The sequence below is a fragment of the Otolemur garnettii genome, unplaced genomic scaffold, assembly GCF_000181295.1.
Source record: "Otolemur garnettii isolate 467f Iridium unplaced genomic scaffold, OtoGar3 scaffold00012, whole genome shotgun sequence".
Classification (NCBI taxonomy): Eukaryota; Metazoa; Chordata; class Mammalia; order Primates; family Galagidae; genus Otolemur; species Otolemur garnettii.
This window is the reverse complement of record NW_003852407.1, coordinates 16,950,676-16,965,275: the sequence shown is the minus strand read 5'-3', so window position 1 is coordinate 16,965,275 and position 14,600 is coordinate 16,950,676. Positions and strand designations below refer to the sequence as shown.

Here is a 14,600-nt window from a genome sequence, read left to right as displayed (position 1 = left end):
GTTCTCATCGTGAGATAATGAGAAGCTGGGAGACAGTAGTACAGATACCTATGAGTAGCGGGATAGCCATTCTGAGACACTTCTTGGTGTGAGTTCTTTCCATGCCATTCTCATTTGCCCCTGAAATGTTATGCAAATTCTGGTTTTTATTTGCAATGACCTGACCTTAGGCAAGATATAGGACAGATTCAAGTTTTAAGCCGAATAGTGTATAACAGCTGACAGAAGGGAACATTTCTGAAATTGATTTCTACACTATGTGAGCTCGAAGGATACTGTTCATCACGTACAGTAAACTTCCTATGTTCCAGCAGCCCTTTCAGCAGCTTTTTGGAGCTTTTAAAGAACAATTTTCTCCTAGTTATTTTTCCGTGCCTAATCATTTCCAGGTAGTGGTTTAGAGCCACTAATTCTTGGAAGACACTAAGGTGCTATTAAATGCATCACGGCCTCAGTACCCTGAACAACAGGGAAGTGGCTGCTGCTTATGTGCCCAGAGCCATCAGGGAATGGGTTGAGTACCTTTAGGCAAAAGGCTTTGTTAAAAAAGAACTGCTTGTTCAGTGAGGGACACTTAGCCTGCTGCTTCTTAGCCTTCGCTGTGTTCTCACTGAGTCCAGGACTCAACTTCCGTAAGTGCAGACACTGAAGCAGGAATCTGGCCCACGTGCTTTCAGTCCTCAGAGACTCGGGCAGACGCACACTGGAGCATCAGAGGCATGATTTTTGCAGATCGGAACCGTGTCTGCAGCGGCCTTACTGCTGTTTGGCTTCACGTGTTTTGGTCATGTGCCTCGGTTCTTATTTTGCATCAGAGTGACTGTTGCTAGCAGAGGGGACTAGAAGTCTGAGTGTCATCAATCAGAAGAACTCAGTGGGTGTGGGGGGGTGTTGCATTTACACACCCAATTTGGGGGAATTGTAATTCAAAAATTAACTGTTTTCTGGTTCTCTGGGCAGGTCCATTTTCTACGTGATTGTATTATACATCACTTTGTCCTTATATCATCATGGTAAGAATAATGTAACATGATAAAAGGATATGATGTTTTAAATGGGTTAAGATCATTTACTGAGGTGCTGGTTTGGGGAATCATAATGTTCCCACTGGCGTGCACTTCATTTCCACACCCTTTGGTCAGCTAGCTACTTTTAGGTTTCAGAATTCACTATTATAAGTGGGGTAGCCTCCCATTCGGATGATCTTGGATATGGGTAGATTGGGGTTCAAAGGATACTCCTATCATGATAGTCAGATGTATGAGCTAGTATTTTAATAACCTCAAAATATTCTTTAACATATTTATCATTATTAAATTTGACCATATTAATTAAATAATCAGAGATAATTAAATTTATTTACATAGATCGCATCAGAATGTAGCTTAGCTAATTCTAATTAGGAAGCCCTTAAGATTGAAAGAGCTTGTGTCAATGGGAACTTTATGCCCCAAACTTCACCACTAACCCTCTGGAGTGGAATATTCCTAGAATATAGTTGATCTAGTGAGTCCCATATGAGTCTAGTGAGTCAGCTAGGTGTCTCCAAGAGTTACTGAGGTGTAAAGTTCTCAAATTTGAGTTTGCATTTTATGCTGGCATTTATAAGTTACTCAATAAATAGTAGTCAAGCTTATACAGCAAAAGGAAAGGCTAAAAGCTTGGACTGAAGGTCATTTCGACTAACCTTGGGTCAAATTTCAATTCTTTAAAATCTCTAAGCTTCTCTTCCTTCCCCTGTAAAATGGAGGGAACTGACTTGAAGATTAAACAAAATCATGGAAATTAGGAATTAGCACAATAGGTGTCAATAAGTGGTATCCAGGAGCTATCGGCTTCTAAGGAGGAGGGGGAGTGGTGCCGCATGATGGCTGAGTCTGAGCCCCTGGAGAGACTTCTTAAGCACAAATACTGGTTCTGTACCTGCCTGCAGTGTAGTTCCCTGAAAGTTTCTTAACCATTCTCAATTATATTAGTTTCCCTTTGCTGTTACAATAAATTATCACAAATTCAGTTGCTCAAAACACAAATATATCAGCTCACAATTCTGCAGGTCCAGAAGTCTTGCCATACTACAACCAGGGGGTTAGCAGGAGGTATAGAGAGGTACAGAGAACCTGTTTTCCTGCCACTGCCAACTTCTAGAGGCCACCCACGTTCCCGGATTTGTGGGCCCCTCCTCCATTTTCAAAGCCTTTCTTGGCCCTTTACAAAGATTCATGATTACATTAACTAGCCCAGATAATCTCTCCCACTTTACAATTCTTAATGACACCTACCAAGTCCCTTTTATCATGGAAGATGACGTATTCCCAAGTTATAGAGATTAGGATGTGGGCATCTCTGAGAGGCCGCTATTCTGTCTCCCTCATCTTTGTCTTCTCACCTGGAAAATAGGACACTATAGAATGTCCTATCTCAGAGTTAGAATAAGAAATAAATAGAATATTCCATGTAAAATTGTTAGTTCAGAGCCTCCTCCCATACAGAAAACATTTAATAACATTGATTATTATTGTTATTATACTCAATAAATGAATCTCTGAGCCTCTTCCCGCTGTGTAATCCAGGCAGTCATGCCTCTGCCTCACCAGGCTGTTTCAAGGGGCCTCAGTGATCCAAGACTGAAAAAGAAGGCAGGTTCCCACCAGCTATTCTTTCCCACTCAAATTCTTGGCAACCACCAACTTAGAACCATGGCTCTCTCAAGAAACACATTTCTCCCTCTCTTTCCTTAATGTCAGACAAAATTCCCTTCAAAGGAAGGAACATAACCAAGAGCATTATGATTCACAGGAGCAGATCCAGGGGCAAGAAATAAGGGCTGCCTCTGTTTCTTCTCTTTCCATTCTGTACTCCTGTCGCGCCAGTCAACCCTCATCTGGGGAAAAAGACCAGCGGGTGCAAAATACCGTTGTTTACTGCTAGAGGTCTTGTTGCCGCAACTTCTGGCTGCTCATCCTCTCTGCCTGTTTCTTTTCCATGTGGCCTATTTAATTTTGGCCTCAATGTTCATTAACTCCATGTTCTTGCCTGTGCTTTTATTAGATAGCAGTTCCCACGGTGTTATTTTCTAAGTTGTGTCTAAACATTGCTGTTTTCTAAGTTGTTTTCCATCAGCCTAAAATATTCACCACAGAGAGAATTTGAGTGGGGAAAAGAATAAAGTAGAATCATATTAATTAATTCAACGTTTAACTATGGATTAATCTGCGTTCCACATTTTACTGACAGATTAAGATAGATGGTAAACTTGTTAAATGAAGGTCCCCTGAAGTCCTCATTTTGAATGCATGTTTATTAGAGAACAAAATAGCTCTTTCTGTAATTGAGAATTCTTGAGACTTACCCTTTAAAAATATTTATCCTAGAGCAAATAAATTTGCAGAAACATCCAGTATGATCAGTAGGAAAGAGATTTTAAAAACATTTTTAATAGACATTATTTATCAACTTTTCCTACACTTCTTGCACTGAATTTGGAACCCCTTGATCTTCCTGTGTTTTTTTATCGGTTCTGAATCTGTAAACACACAGTGATCACATCGACATCCCCCCACCTACCTGTCTTGGCCCTCATCTGCCATTTTCCACCCACTTTCTTTATGTCAAAAGACAGTTTCCTTATTTGGCCTCTGAAAAGTATTGTCCAGACCCGGCTTCCTTAGAAATCACACAAGAACCATTATTATTTCCTTTTTCTAGTGAATCAAAATTACCACCTCTTCCTTGTGTTTATCTCGGCCAAACAGTAAGAAGAAAGCGACCAAATTAATTCTGCTATGGTGATCTTATCATTCTCCCAAGGAAATTGGCATTTTAAGGAAATAAAGGTAAATTCTCATGGTGAAATTTTAAGATACATCTCAATGACAAACAAGAGATGGAGGAGAGATTTTGTGGTACAGTACAGAGAGTTTTCTAGTTCCACTAAAAATAAATGACCACTCCTTCTGCCTTCATTCATTCATTCATTCATTCAAGAATCCTCATACCTATGAAAAGGCCGCTCTGTGCCCTGGGTTTATGGTGGTATAAAGCACCACATGGCTCTGTGTGCTGCTGGAAGGTTCATAGATCATGGGTGACCTGACTCTGATATGGCCCTTGTGATATTTCTTTACCCCTGAGCTTGCCTAGTCTGTCTTTCCCAAGCTAAGAACTGTCTAGTTTGTTGGATTAAGTTATATTCCTTAATACATAGAGAAATGAAGAAAGTGAATAAAGAAGCAGATTAAGGAAAGGAAATTAAAGGACAGGGAAGGATGTTTGGATCAGAGAACAAGAGAATAAGATGAAGAGAAGAAGTGGAAGAAAATGAAGGGAAAATGCAGAAGAGATAGGATGGAGTGGCTCACAGGTCTCATTGCGTGATCGGGAACTGCATCCTGCCCAGCTCCCCTCTGGCATCGCCATACGTGTCTCAGGTGACCCCTCCACAGTGCGGGGGGGTGTGCCCCACCACCACAACCCTCAGGGAAAACAGAGCAGTTCCTTTTAGTTTTATTTCATACAATTCATTTTGATCATTCTTTGGCCCAATGGGATCTGAAGTCAGGTTCATCTAGTTTTAAGCCTTAAATTGTTCACTTGGGCCACTGCTCAATCCTCAGTTGGTTTCCATATTGGTAAAATGGAACTAATGATATCAACATTTTGGTGTTCTTATAAGACCACAATCAGAAAATCCCTCTTATGCATAGTAAGCTATTTTGTAAAATGATTAATTGTTTTAAATAGTTCTGAGGCTATTGTTTATTCTCCCAGAAGAAGTCTGATATAGTTTCCTGCCTCCTTCCCATGTCTCCAAACTCAGAACTCTCCAGCCCTCCAAACTCAGTACTCCCTACTCTAAAGACAAAGACAAGCATGCAAGCCTCCTTGGCCCACATCTAACTGCTCAACACCCAACATTTTATGCTCACTCTCCTTTTCCCAGTTCTCCCAAAGTCCTGTTAACAATTAGCCCATGGCCAGAAACAGCCCAAGGTTTTTTTCTTCTCAGCACATTGGAATTATACAAGGAAGATCTTTTTCTTTGTAATATTCTTTCTACGATCTTTGAACACAAAAGATGGGTTCAAATTCTTTAAACATGAAGATGCTATGCTAGTTCATAATGTCCCAATGCACTTTGGATTTTGCAGATGCAAGTTTCAGCCTGACCCATGAATATTAGTTTGCATATTCAGGCACTCTGGTTCCTACCATGTGAGGAACCCAGCACTGCCTTCTCCCACGATCACGGCCATTCCTCAGTCTTAGCATGCCACCACCAGCCTTCTTATCCTCTCTCAGAGATAGTTTCTCTATAGTTGTGTCCACCATGATTGGCTGATGCCATTTCACTAATAATTGGAGTTCCCCATAAAATAAAAATACCTTTTATTCTCACCAAATCCTGGCTTTCTTCCCCTAAACCAGCCTTTGTGAGGAAGTAAAATTGCCTTATTTGTGTGCCCTTAACCATGAACATTTGGATAGAGTGAGGGTCGAAACTTCATCAGATCATTAAAGGGTCTAATCTTTAAAAAAAAAAAAAAAATGGACAAGGCAGCACTGTACCAGTTAACCATCTAAATACATCCTTGTCCTGTCCTAGCCTCTATACTGGGATGCTAAGTTTATCTCAGTCACTTAGAAAAAAAATGCGGAATTATAGCCTGTAAAGTGTTCCAAAATGTTTCATGTTTATAAATGTGTTATGCATATGTGCAATATATTTCTGCTATAAGGAATTAAGTGGGGTTTAAAAATTCAATTAGAAAATTCAGGATTGGTTTGTTGTAAGGTTCATGAAAAACAGTTTCCTAATTACCCCAGGTTGGAGGGGAACTTTTCACTTGTGTTTATTTATTTGATACATAGGAAGAAGAAACAGACCTATTTTTATGAACAATAATATCTTACACAGAATCAAGGGAGTCCCAAATGATCAGAAGGCAATTGTTTCCTGATACGTGCCCCATAGAAGTTAAGAACTTAACAGCCCCAACAGAAGCACAAGGAAATGTCTCTCCCCAGTGTTCAGTTCAGCCTTAATTCTACCATGACAGAGTAGGCTCATACATGTAACATTCCTGCTCTTAAGAAATACAGATGCAAACACACACACACACACACAGAGCGCCACTGTCCCAAGACACATCATATTGAATAAAATGTGATTACCTGAAAAATATGAAGTCTGGTGCAGTCCTGGAGACAGCAGTACAGACCACTCCTCCTTATGGATCCCCCATTGGTGAGGTCCTTTTGCTCAAGCTCAATCTTAGGTAGGGCTCCCTCGTCCTTCAGAGACATTCTGATAATTTTTATCTTCACATGACAGAGTTTGAATTTTGATCATCATCCTTCCAAAAGGTTCCTTTTTGCCTGATCTTTTTTTCTGGTAAGGAGGAGGTGTGGGGTCCGAGCTGGAGTGCTGGACTCTTACAAGCCAAATGAAATCAGATGAAACCGAACAAAACCACATGTATTTAACCTTACCCTAGAATAAGAGGTTCCTTCTTGACTTGAAGGAACCACTAAGAGTAGTTATTTTCAGGATAAGAAGGGCTCTCTCCTGTTTTAATGGTGTTTCCATTTCTGAATGTTCGCCTTGCTAGCTACCCATATCGATGTATGCATATGGTTATGTATATTTACGTTCACCAAAAATGATTAGTTATCATCTCCCTTGGCTCAAAGTAAATTTTAAAATGGGTCTTACAAACTATAGAAACCTATGGTAAAGCAACATAAGAATTCCAACCATACTGTTGAACAAATAAGTTCATGGTCAGACTCAACTAGCATCATCTTTCTAGATCAACCCTAGCTGTGCATCAGATGCTTCTCCAAAGAAGTATGAATGCTCAACTCCAACTCCAGATCCAGTAGGTGGAGGTATTTGCATGTTTGGTGAGGCTAGTGTGACCGGCTGCCACAGCTGTGAACTACTATGCTGAGTGCTTTATAGGGAAGACCAAATCCTGAAAACCTAGCTAATCACCATCTCAAAATAGTGACCTTATTCCTAGTTGTTCTCCAGAAAAATAAATAAATAAATAAGCAAGACCCAAGTTCCAAGAGTAGAAGGAGGTGCTCAAAGTAACAGACAAAGTCAGAAACTCATTCTAACCATTTATTTTAGCAACAGCATTTTTTTTTCTTTTACTGTCGTGGGCTCATCTAGATAAAGGACTAGGAAGTTAAAGCAAAGGCAATTATATTTTGCCAGAGGAGAGAGCTCTGAATACTTTTTTATGATATTGCCGAAGACTAGGACTAGACTATAAATCTGAGAAAGTCGTATCAAAGGCCTTCCTCATTAACAGAAATGGAAACAGGCATTTATATGCCACCAATAAATCAATTAAAGGAGGAAAGGAGCTTGAAATGGCCTTCGTCGTAGTTATTAACTTCAGGGATTGCAGCAGTTGGGGATTGCTGAACCTGGCATTTTCTTCTCCTTCACCGGGAGCAACCGAGGCGAGTAAAGCATGGGAGGGGTCCCATCGTGTTTAACACTATCTGCTTAAGTGTTTGCTAAAGTGGAGCGAAAGCCAAGGGGAGCCAGACCTTTTTAAAAACATGGCTCGGCTTTTGTGGATTTAAACTGTGACAGTGTGAATCGGTGTGTGAGTGGTGTGTTTCTAGGTGTCTGGGTTTATATAACTCTCGACACTGGGAATTATTTTTAATCTCCATGATTATTCCCTGTGTAACAATGTCCTAAAATGGGAGGATCCCTCTGAGATGTAGCACCTGGAAGCATTTCCCAGTGAAGTCACCAAGGCCTGTCATCAGTCACCAAGTCCTGTCAATTTCTCTTCAGTTTACCAATTTCAGAAAATCTTAATTTGGTGTTGAACAATAGCACCTGGGGTAAGATTCCTGGCAATTAGAATATAACCTAGTCTAGGAATTGAAAACTTAAAAGAAAAAGAAGCATTCACTGTCCTGCCCTCCCAGATAATACTTTCTTTGGGGGTAACCACTTCACCGGCCTCACCCTGGAGTTCTTCACCTATAATTTAAGAATATGATAGCTCCATAATTTCCTTACAAGGTTAGAGGGAAGAACATTTTATAATCTTTAGAAAGTGACACAAATGTAAGACTATTAGCTTAAGATTCTACCTCTAAAACGTTTTATCATGTATAATACAAAGTGTATATTTATTATAGATGGTGTCGTAGGAAAGGTACGTGCTGCTGGGATTAACTCCAGGACGTGATACTTCAATGTGGACTTATTCTCACTGCTGAAATACAATGCTCCTTCCTTCTAACGCTCTGTGCTCCACACATGGATGTGTTCTTTACGTCTTGCTGTTTCCCAAACTCTTTTACTCTGATATTTCATCCCTGCTTGTACATGTAGCAAAGAAGGCAAAGAATTGCAGCCCTCCCTGTTCAGTTGTTCAGCCTTCCTTTAATGGCTGTTCTGGAAGAAGGGTGACCTGTTTGCTCACCTCCTATTCATCCCAATTCACTGTTGTGGGGACAAAGATTATTTCCTAATATGGGAGAGCAAAAGCTGGGGTCCTCTCCTCTGCTACTCTCCACATGCCTTGGAAGTCACCAAGTCCTATCAAATGTGTCTGTTCAATCTCTCTCAAATCAATGCCCCCCCTTTTTTCTCTTTCGAGACAGAGTGTCACTCTGTGCACTGGGTAGAGTGCCCTGGTGTCATAGCTCACAGCAACCTCAAACTCTTGGGTTTAAGCAATCCTCTTGCCTCAATTTTTCTATTTTTGGTAGAGACAGGGTCTCATTTTGCTCCAGCTTGTCTTGAAATTCTGAGCTCAAGCAATCCACCTGCGTCCACCTGCCAGGGTCCTAGGACTGCAGATGTGAGTCACTTCATCGAGCCAAGCCAATCCTTAATGCAAGACAATTGCGCACCCAATCTTTCCACTCAGTCTAGCCTGAACTGAAACCTCTATTCATCAATTCTCTACTTAAACCCTGGAGAGCCCCGTATGGTCTAGACGTGACAAGTACAGCTTTCCAGATTTGAGGCCTCTGAACCCTTCCAATGTCTCCACTCACATTTGCACCCAGCAATACTGAGTGATTCCCAGTTCCCAAATGCACCATATGCTTTTTATTTTTATTTTTCTCTAGGCAAAAAAGGCTTAGAAAATTATTTAATGTGTTTATTAAATCTATTTAACACAGAAACCTTCAGAATGAAGATCCAGTCCTCCCTAAGCTTGTGGGATGCAGAAGTTTGTATGCCATCTTGAGGTTACAGAAAGAATGCAGGCTCAGAGCATAGTTAAAAATGAGTTTTATTGGCAAGATAAGTTAAATTGTACCTGTGTTAAAGCGTGGGGCTTTTTTCATGATTCTGTCTAACAGTAATTGCCTCCCCTCCACTCTTATTCATCTATAAAATTCTTTTTCATTCTTTAAAAATCTATATCAGAATCCCCCTTTCTCTAGGGCATCTTTCAGACTATCTCAGTAATAAACTACTACACCTTACAGCACATACTTTCATTGTGATACATATTACACCAAATTACAATTATTTGTTAGAAAAATTTGTTTCCCCTTCTAAAGTTGCCAGCTTCCTATGGGCAAAGATGATGCCTTATTAATCTTTGGGCCTTGAGAAGCTACCAGTGTGCCTGACAGATGATAGCTAATTTTATGAATATTTCTTATATAAGATGAATGGATGGATTCTTTTAAGTGAAAGCCACACGTGTCCTGTACAATTTGTGGTGTTCAGCCCTAGTAAAGGGACTCATTACCCTTTTATTACTGTTAGTTCTTTTCACCCTTTTGATATTGATGTAATCTTGTAAATTCTAAGGTTGTAAACATCTTGTCCCCATGAAGGAGTGGCAGAAACTGACCACTTTAGGCCTGTCCCTGAGCCACGTGCCTTGGGACGGACATTAGTGTGATCACAGGTGGGTGATTTCCCCCTTCATCTCCTCCAGATGACTTTGGGCACCTGCTATACCGAAATTTCTATTATTTCGGAAGCAGAACTTCCCTCTGTAAAAGAACACGGTACTTTCCCTACTGAAGGTTGTGCTCTTCTCTCTTCCAAAGGCAACGAGAATGTAGTAAGCATTGTACATCTCAGAGTCCATCCATCAGGGTTAAATTAGAAAGCAAGGAGCCCACAGCTGTGCTCCCAGCCCATGTGGTTCTTGGGCTTACTTTGTTCAAGAATCCCTTTGTTGAATTCACGTAAGCTGTGAACTAGCATACCCCCATTTTTAATATAATGACTATAATCAATGGTTAATAAGTGAGTATTCTCAATTTTATCTAACTGTGCCACTTCCCAGGAAACACTGGAGGTAAAATGAGAGATGTGCTATTTTTCTTTCAAATTTATAATTATATTCTGTGACTTGTATTATTTCACACCACTGACTTTTACCTTCTTTTCTTCATAAGGGACACAGTCCACTTAGAGGTGAGAATTAGTACCTATTGTGATGGTTCGTTTATGAGTTAATTAAACAAAACAATGATGAATAGACTAGACATTGTCATCAATGTCGGGCCCATCTTTTTAAGTTGTATTTTATGAGATAGTGACTTTGCTTTAAAATACATGGTGCTAGATCAGATAAAGTGATGTAAATTAGTTTTTCTTATTTCGAATAATTAATCTCTGAAACCAGCACCATTTGAATTTTACTTTTCTATGAGTCAGATTTGGGAAATATAAATTGAAAATTCAACTCACGGGAAGCAGACTTAGCTTTGGCTTTACAGTCCTCTCGTTTTCCTCCTTTTTCCCTTCTTCATTTATTAATCCAATAAATTGGACTTACTATTAATACAATAGATTGGATTTTGCTGGTCACTGGGAAGAATCTATAATTTGTGAAGTTGCTGCCTTCAAAAACCTTCCAGAGAGACAAACAAAAGTCAACCAGGAAAAGAGTTGCCACAACAATGCGAAATGAGTGGTACAAGCAGCAGGTGCCCCGGGCTCAGGTGTCACTCTTTTTTTTTTTTTTTTTTTTTTTTTTTTTTTTTATTGAACGGTAACTATGTACATTAATGCACTTCTAGGGTACAGTGTGGGGTTTTCACATGCAATCTGAAATACTTCCATCAACTGGTCAACACAGCCTTCATGTCATTTTCTCAGTTATTGCTTTAAAACATTCACATTCTACTCTTAGAAAGATTCACCTGTACCCCTATAAGGTAAACCTCAGAAGTAATCCCTCCAAACTCCCTCCCTCCACCCATTCCCCCCTCCCTTCTCCCTCCCCCTCCCCATATTCTTCTGAGCAAAGTATCACAAGAATGGAGGAAAAAATATCCAATGTACACACCCCTATTATGAAACTAATTTAAACCTTTTTATATGAAAGCTATAACCAAATAGCCTAAGAATATGGGGAGGTGTCACTCTTTACCTCACTGACATTATTAATCAGAGGTCTCCAGCCTGCCGGTCTCTGTGATTTATTTTTAATGGTTCTTTTCATCTCGTTCCAGGATATAGACAGATTCAGGAACACATCACTGGTTCCATCCCTTTTGTCTCTTATTACCTCATATCTACTTCTGAGCCCTTAAAGTAAGATGTGGAAGCTATATCCAGACCATGTTGTGGATGTCAAGTTATTATCTACCAGCTTCCTCCGGGGTAAAGGAGAAGGAGTTATATGAATCAGAAAAGGAGCATTTTTCTCCGCATCTATTTATCAACTACATCTGCATATTTAAAACCTGATTAAAAGAACCTGTTTGACCATGCTCAGCAGTGCTTGTTACCCAGATGAGGAAATTCCATTAACAATGCTCCTTCCCTCCACGTGTTACTGAAGCCAGGCCCTGGTGGTATTATCTAACCCATCGTGAATCTGTGCACACTCTTTTCTTGACTCCAGAAACCAAGGCTGTTCCATGTGCTTCTCTCCCTTTCTGGCAATGGGCAAATAATCCTTCGCTCATAGAAGCAACTAGGGAGGCAACATGACATCATTTTCACCACTAATTTGTCTTTTGCCCTCAGTTGAGTCCTTTTCTGCCCAGCTCGTGACCTTCTGAGCAATCATCTGCTAGTAGTTCTGTTCAATGTATCCCCAGAGAATTGGCCTCTCTCATGTTCACAGCTTCCTCTCCACCACTGTGGCTTTCATTCATTATGTAATCGTATCTTAATTGCTTTTATGCCCTTGAATTTCTACTGCTGTGCTGTAAGCATCTTGAGGACGGGCACTGTGACTTGATCACAACTGGACACTCAGAGCATAGTGCAATTTCTGGAGTATGAAAGGCACTCAGTAAAGTCTTATTTTGTTCTTATTTGTTCATTGTTAATTGGGAAATAACAATTGTGTGTATTTATAGGGTACAGTGTGATGTTTTGAGCTATGTATACGTCATAGAGCTACTCAGTCAAGCTAATTGACATACCCATCACCTCACCACCTTATTTTTTGTGATGAGAATGTTCTTTGTTGAGTGGATGCTCAGAACTGAGAGAAAGTCATTGTACACTGTGGCAGTTCAGAGGAAAGGTACTGGGTCTAGGCAGTCATAGAGAGTTGGGGGAAGTTTCAGCAGAAGATCCTGGAGAGAGTGGAGCTAAACCACTGAGACCTGAACAGTGACTACACGTTAACAAGTTAACTCGACATAGAGGGAGGGCAATCCCATTTTTTAAAAAGGCGTGGACAAAGACATAGGTTTGAGCAAGAGCAGGGCCCATCAAAAGACAGGCAAAAAACTCAGGCAGCTATGCCTTGGGTTACTAGGCCTGAGAATCAAAAACAAAGTGAATTGGTGTGTGGATGGGGGCCCCATTATACATGCACAGGTGTATGTGGGAGAAGAAGCTTTAGGGATTTCTTAAATTTCAGATTAGTAGGAGGGTACAAGTGATTAGGTTAAATGTTCGCTTTTGTTAGGTGAGGTCCCTGTTGTAGTTGTGCCCCTCACCCAGGAGGTGCCGTATACCCTTACATTGTGGCCATTAGGTAAGATCATGCCAGTCCTTCTGCCCCCAGTTTGAATTAAATTCAGTTTTTCTTTTGTGTGGGTGTGTATTTATTCACCTGCTGGCTTCATATTAATACTTTGAATACATTGGATACTTACTTTTCAAGTCTTATGATACTTTACTAAAGAGAATGTTTCCAACTCTATCTTGGTTAATATAAAAGATATAAAGTCTGCATCTTTTTATGGCTGAATAATATTCCATGGTGTGTGTGTCTCTCTATAGAGAGAGAGTTTATTAATATATATGTATATATACCACAGTTTATTAATCCATTCATGAGACGATAAAAATTGGGGCTGATTCCAAATCTTGGCAATTGTAAATTGAGCTGCGATAAATAATCAAGCTGTCCCTAGATTAAAATGATATATTTTGAGAGAAGAAACTTTAGCTTTTAGAAGTTTAATTAGATATAATTAAAAATCTAATCCATCAACGTCAAAAACTCTTGATATTTGGTCCAAATGTTGACTAAACAACATTTCAATTAACTTGTCCTCAAGCTAAATTTCAACTTTTCATATCTTTTTAAATTTTCATTTAAAGCAGTCTCAACTGGCTCAGCACCCATGCTCAGTGATTAGGGTGCCGGCCACATACACCAGGGCTGATGGGTTCGAACCTGGCCCAGACCTGCTAAACAACAATAACAACTACAACAACAACAACAACAACAACAAAAATAGCTGGGCATTGTGGCGGGTGCCTGTAGTGCCAGCTACTTGGAAGGCTGAGGCAAGAATATCACTTAAGCCCAAGAGTATGAGGGTGCTGTGAGCTGTGACATCATGGCACTGTACTAACGGTGACAAAGTGAGACTCTGTCTCAAAAATAAAAAATCAATCAATCAATCTTAACTGTTGGCAGTGTGATAATATTTTTAAAAATAGTTCCACTGCATAAATAGTATGGTTAAGGAAAGAAATATGAACCTGCCACCTTGCATGAAATTATTATGTATAGGAAAGCTGTTATAAGTTTTAAACCCTCAACTTAATGAATATTTAAGAAATTATTTGTTTCTAAATTGAAGTTTTGGTTGTACAAGGGAAAATTGTCAACAGAATGAGGTAGAAGGCATACTGGTCTTAGAGGCCAGATGTATACTACCTTTAATTCACCCAGATGATAAAACTTGGGTCTTATCATCTATCGAATGGGATTCATAATAATCTGCTCTATCATCTTCGTAGGTATTCCCAAATCTGCAAAAGAAACTATGTGTGAAATCAATCACCTACCAGATGGCAGATGGCTGTGTATAGTTACAGCGCAAGGTCGTTCGCTATTGTAGTTGTTTTTATGTTAGAAAACAAAAACTTTATACCCCTCCAACAACTATAGTAATGTTATATAGAGAAAAATATGTATAGCAATTTAGATTACTAAAAGTAAAGCTGTATTTTTAAAATGTACAGTTTTAAATAGGTTTTCTCTCTGTTTGTGCACAAATACAGCAAGCGTGTTTACATAGCAATGGCTGCTTTCCTCATTAGCATGAAGATGACATATTTTGTAACCATTTTGTCTCACAGAATGATTGAAGATAGTGGGAAAAGAGGAAATACCATGGCAGAAAGAAGACAGCTGTTTGCAGAGATGAGTAAGTATGGG

At 39.7% G+C, this 14,600-nt stretch overlaps 1 protein-coding gene across 8 annotated transcripts in view; it reads left to right on the top strand.

Moving 5' to 3' along the window:
• Nucleotides 1-14,600, top strand: part of DTNA (dystrobrevin alpha) — a 358,694-nt gene that overhangs the window by 218,626 nt on the left and 125,468 nt on the right. For 7 of the 8 annotated variants that reach the window (XM_023510207.1, XM_012802048.1, XM_003784746.1 and 4 more), the window contains one exon: nt 14,522-14,589. In XM_023510207.1, the coding sequence (XP_023365975.1) occupies nt 14,523-14,589 (67 nt within the window). In that variant the 5' untranslated portion in view covers nt 14,522. Of the gene's footprint in view, nt 1-14,519; nt 14,590-14,600 lie in introns of those variants that run through there. The other variant, XM_003784748.1, reaches the window with a different exon arrangement.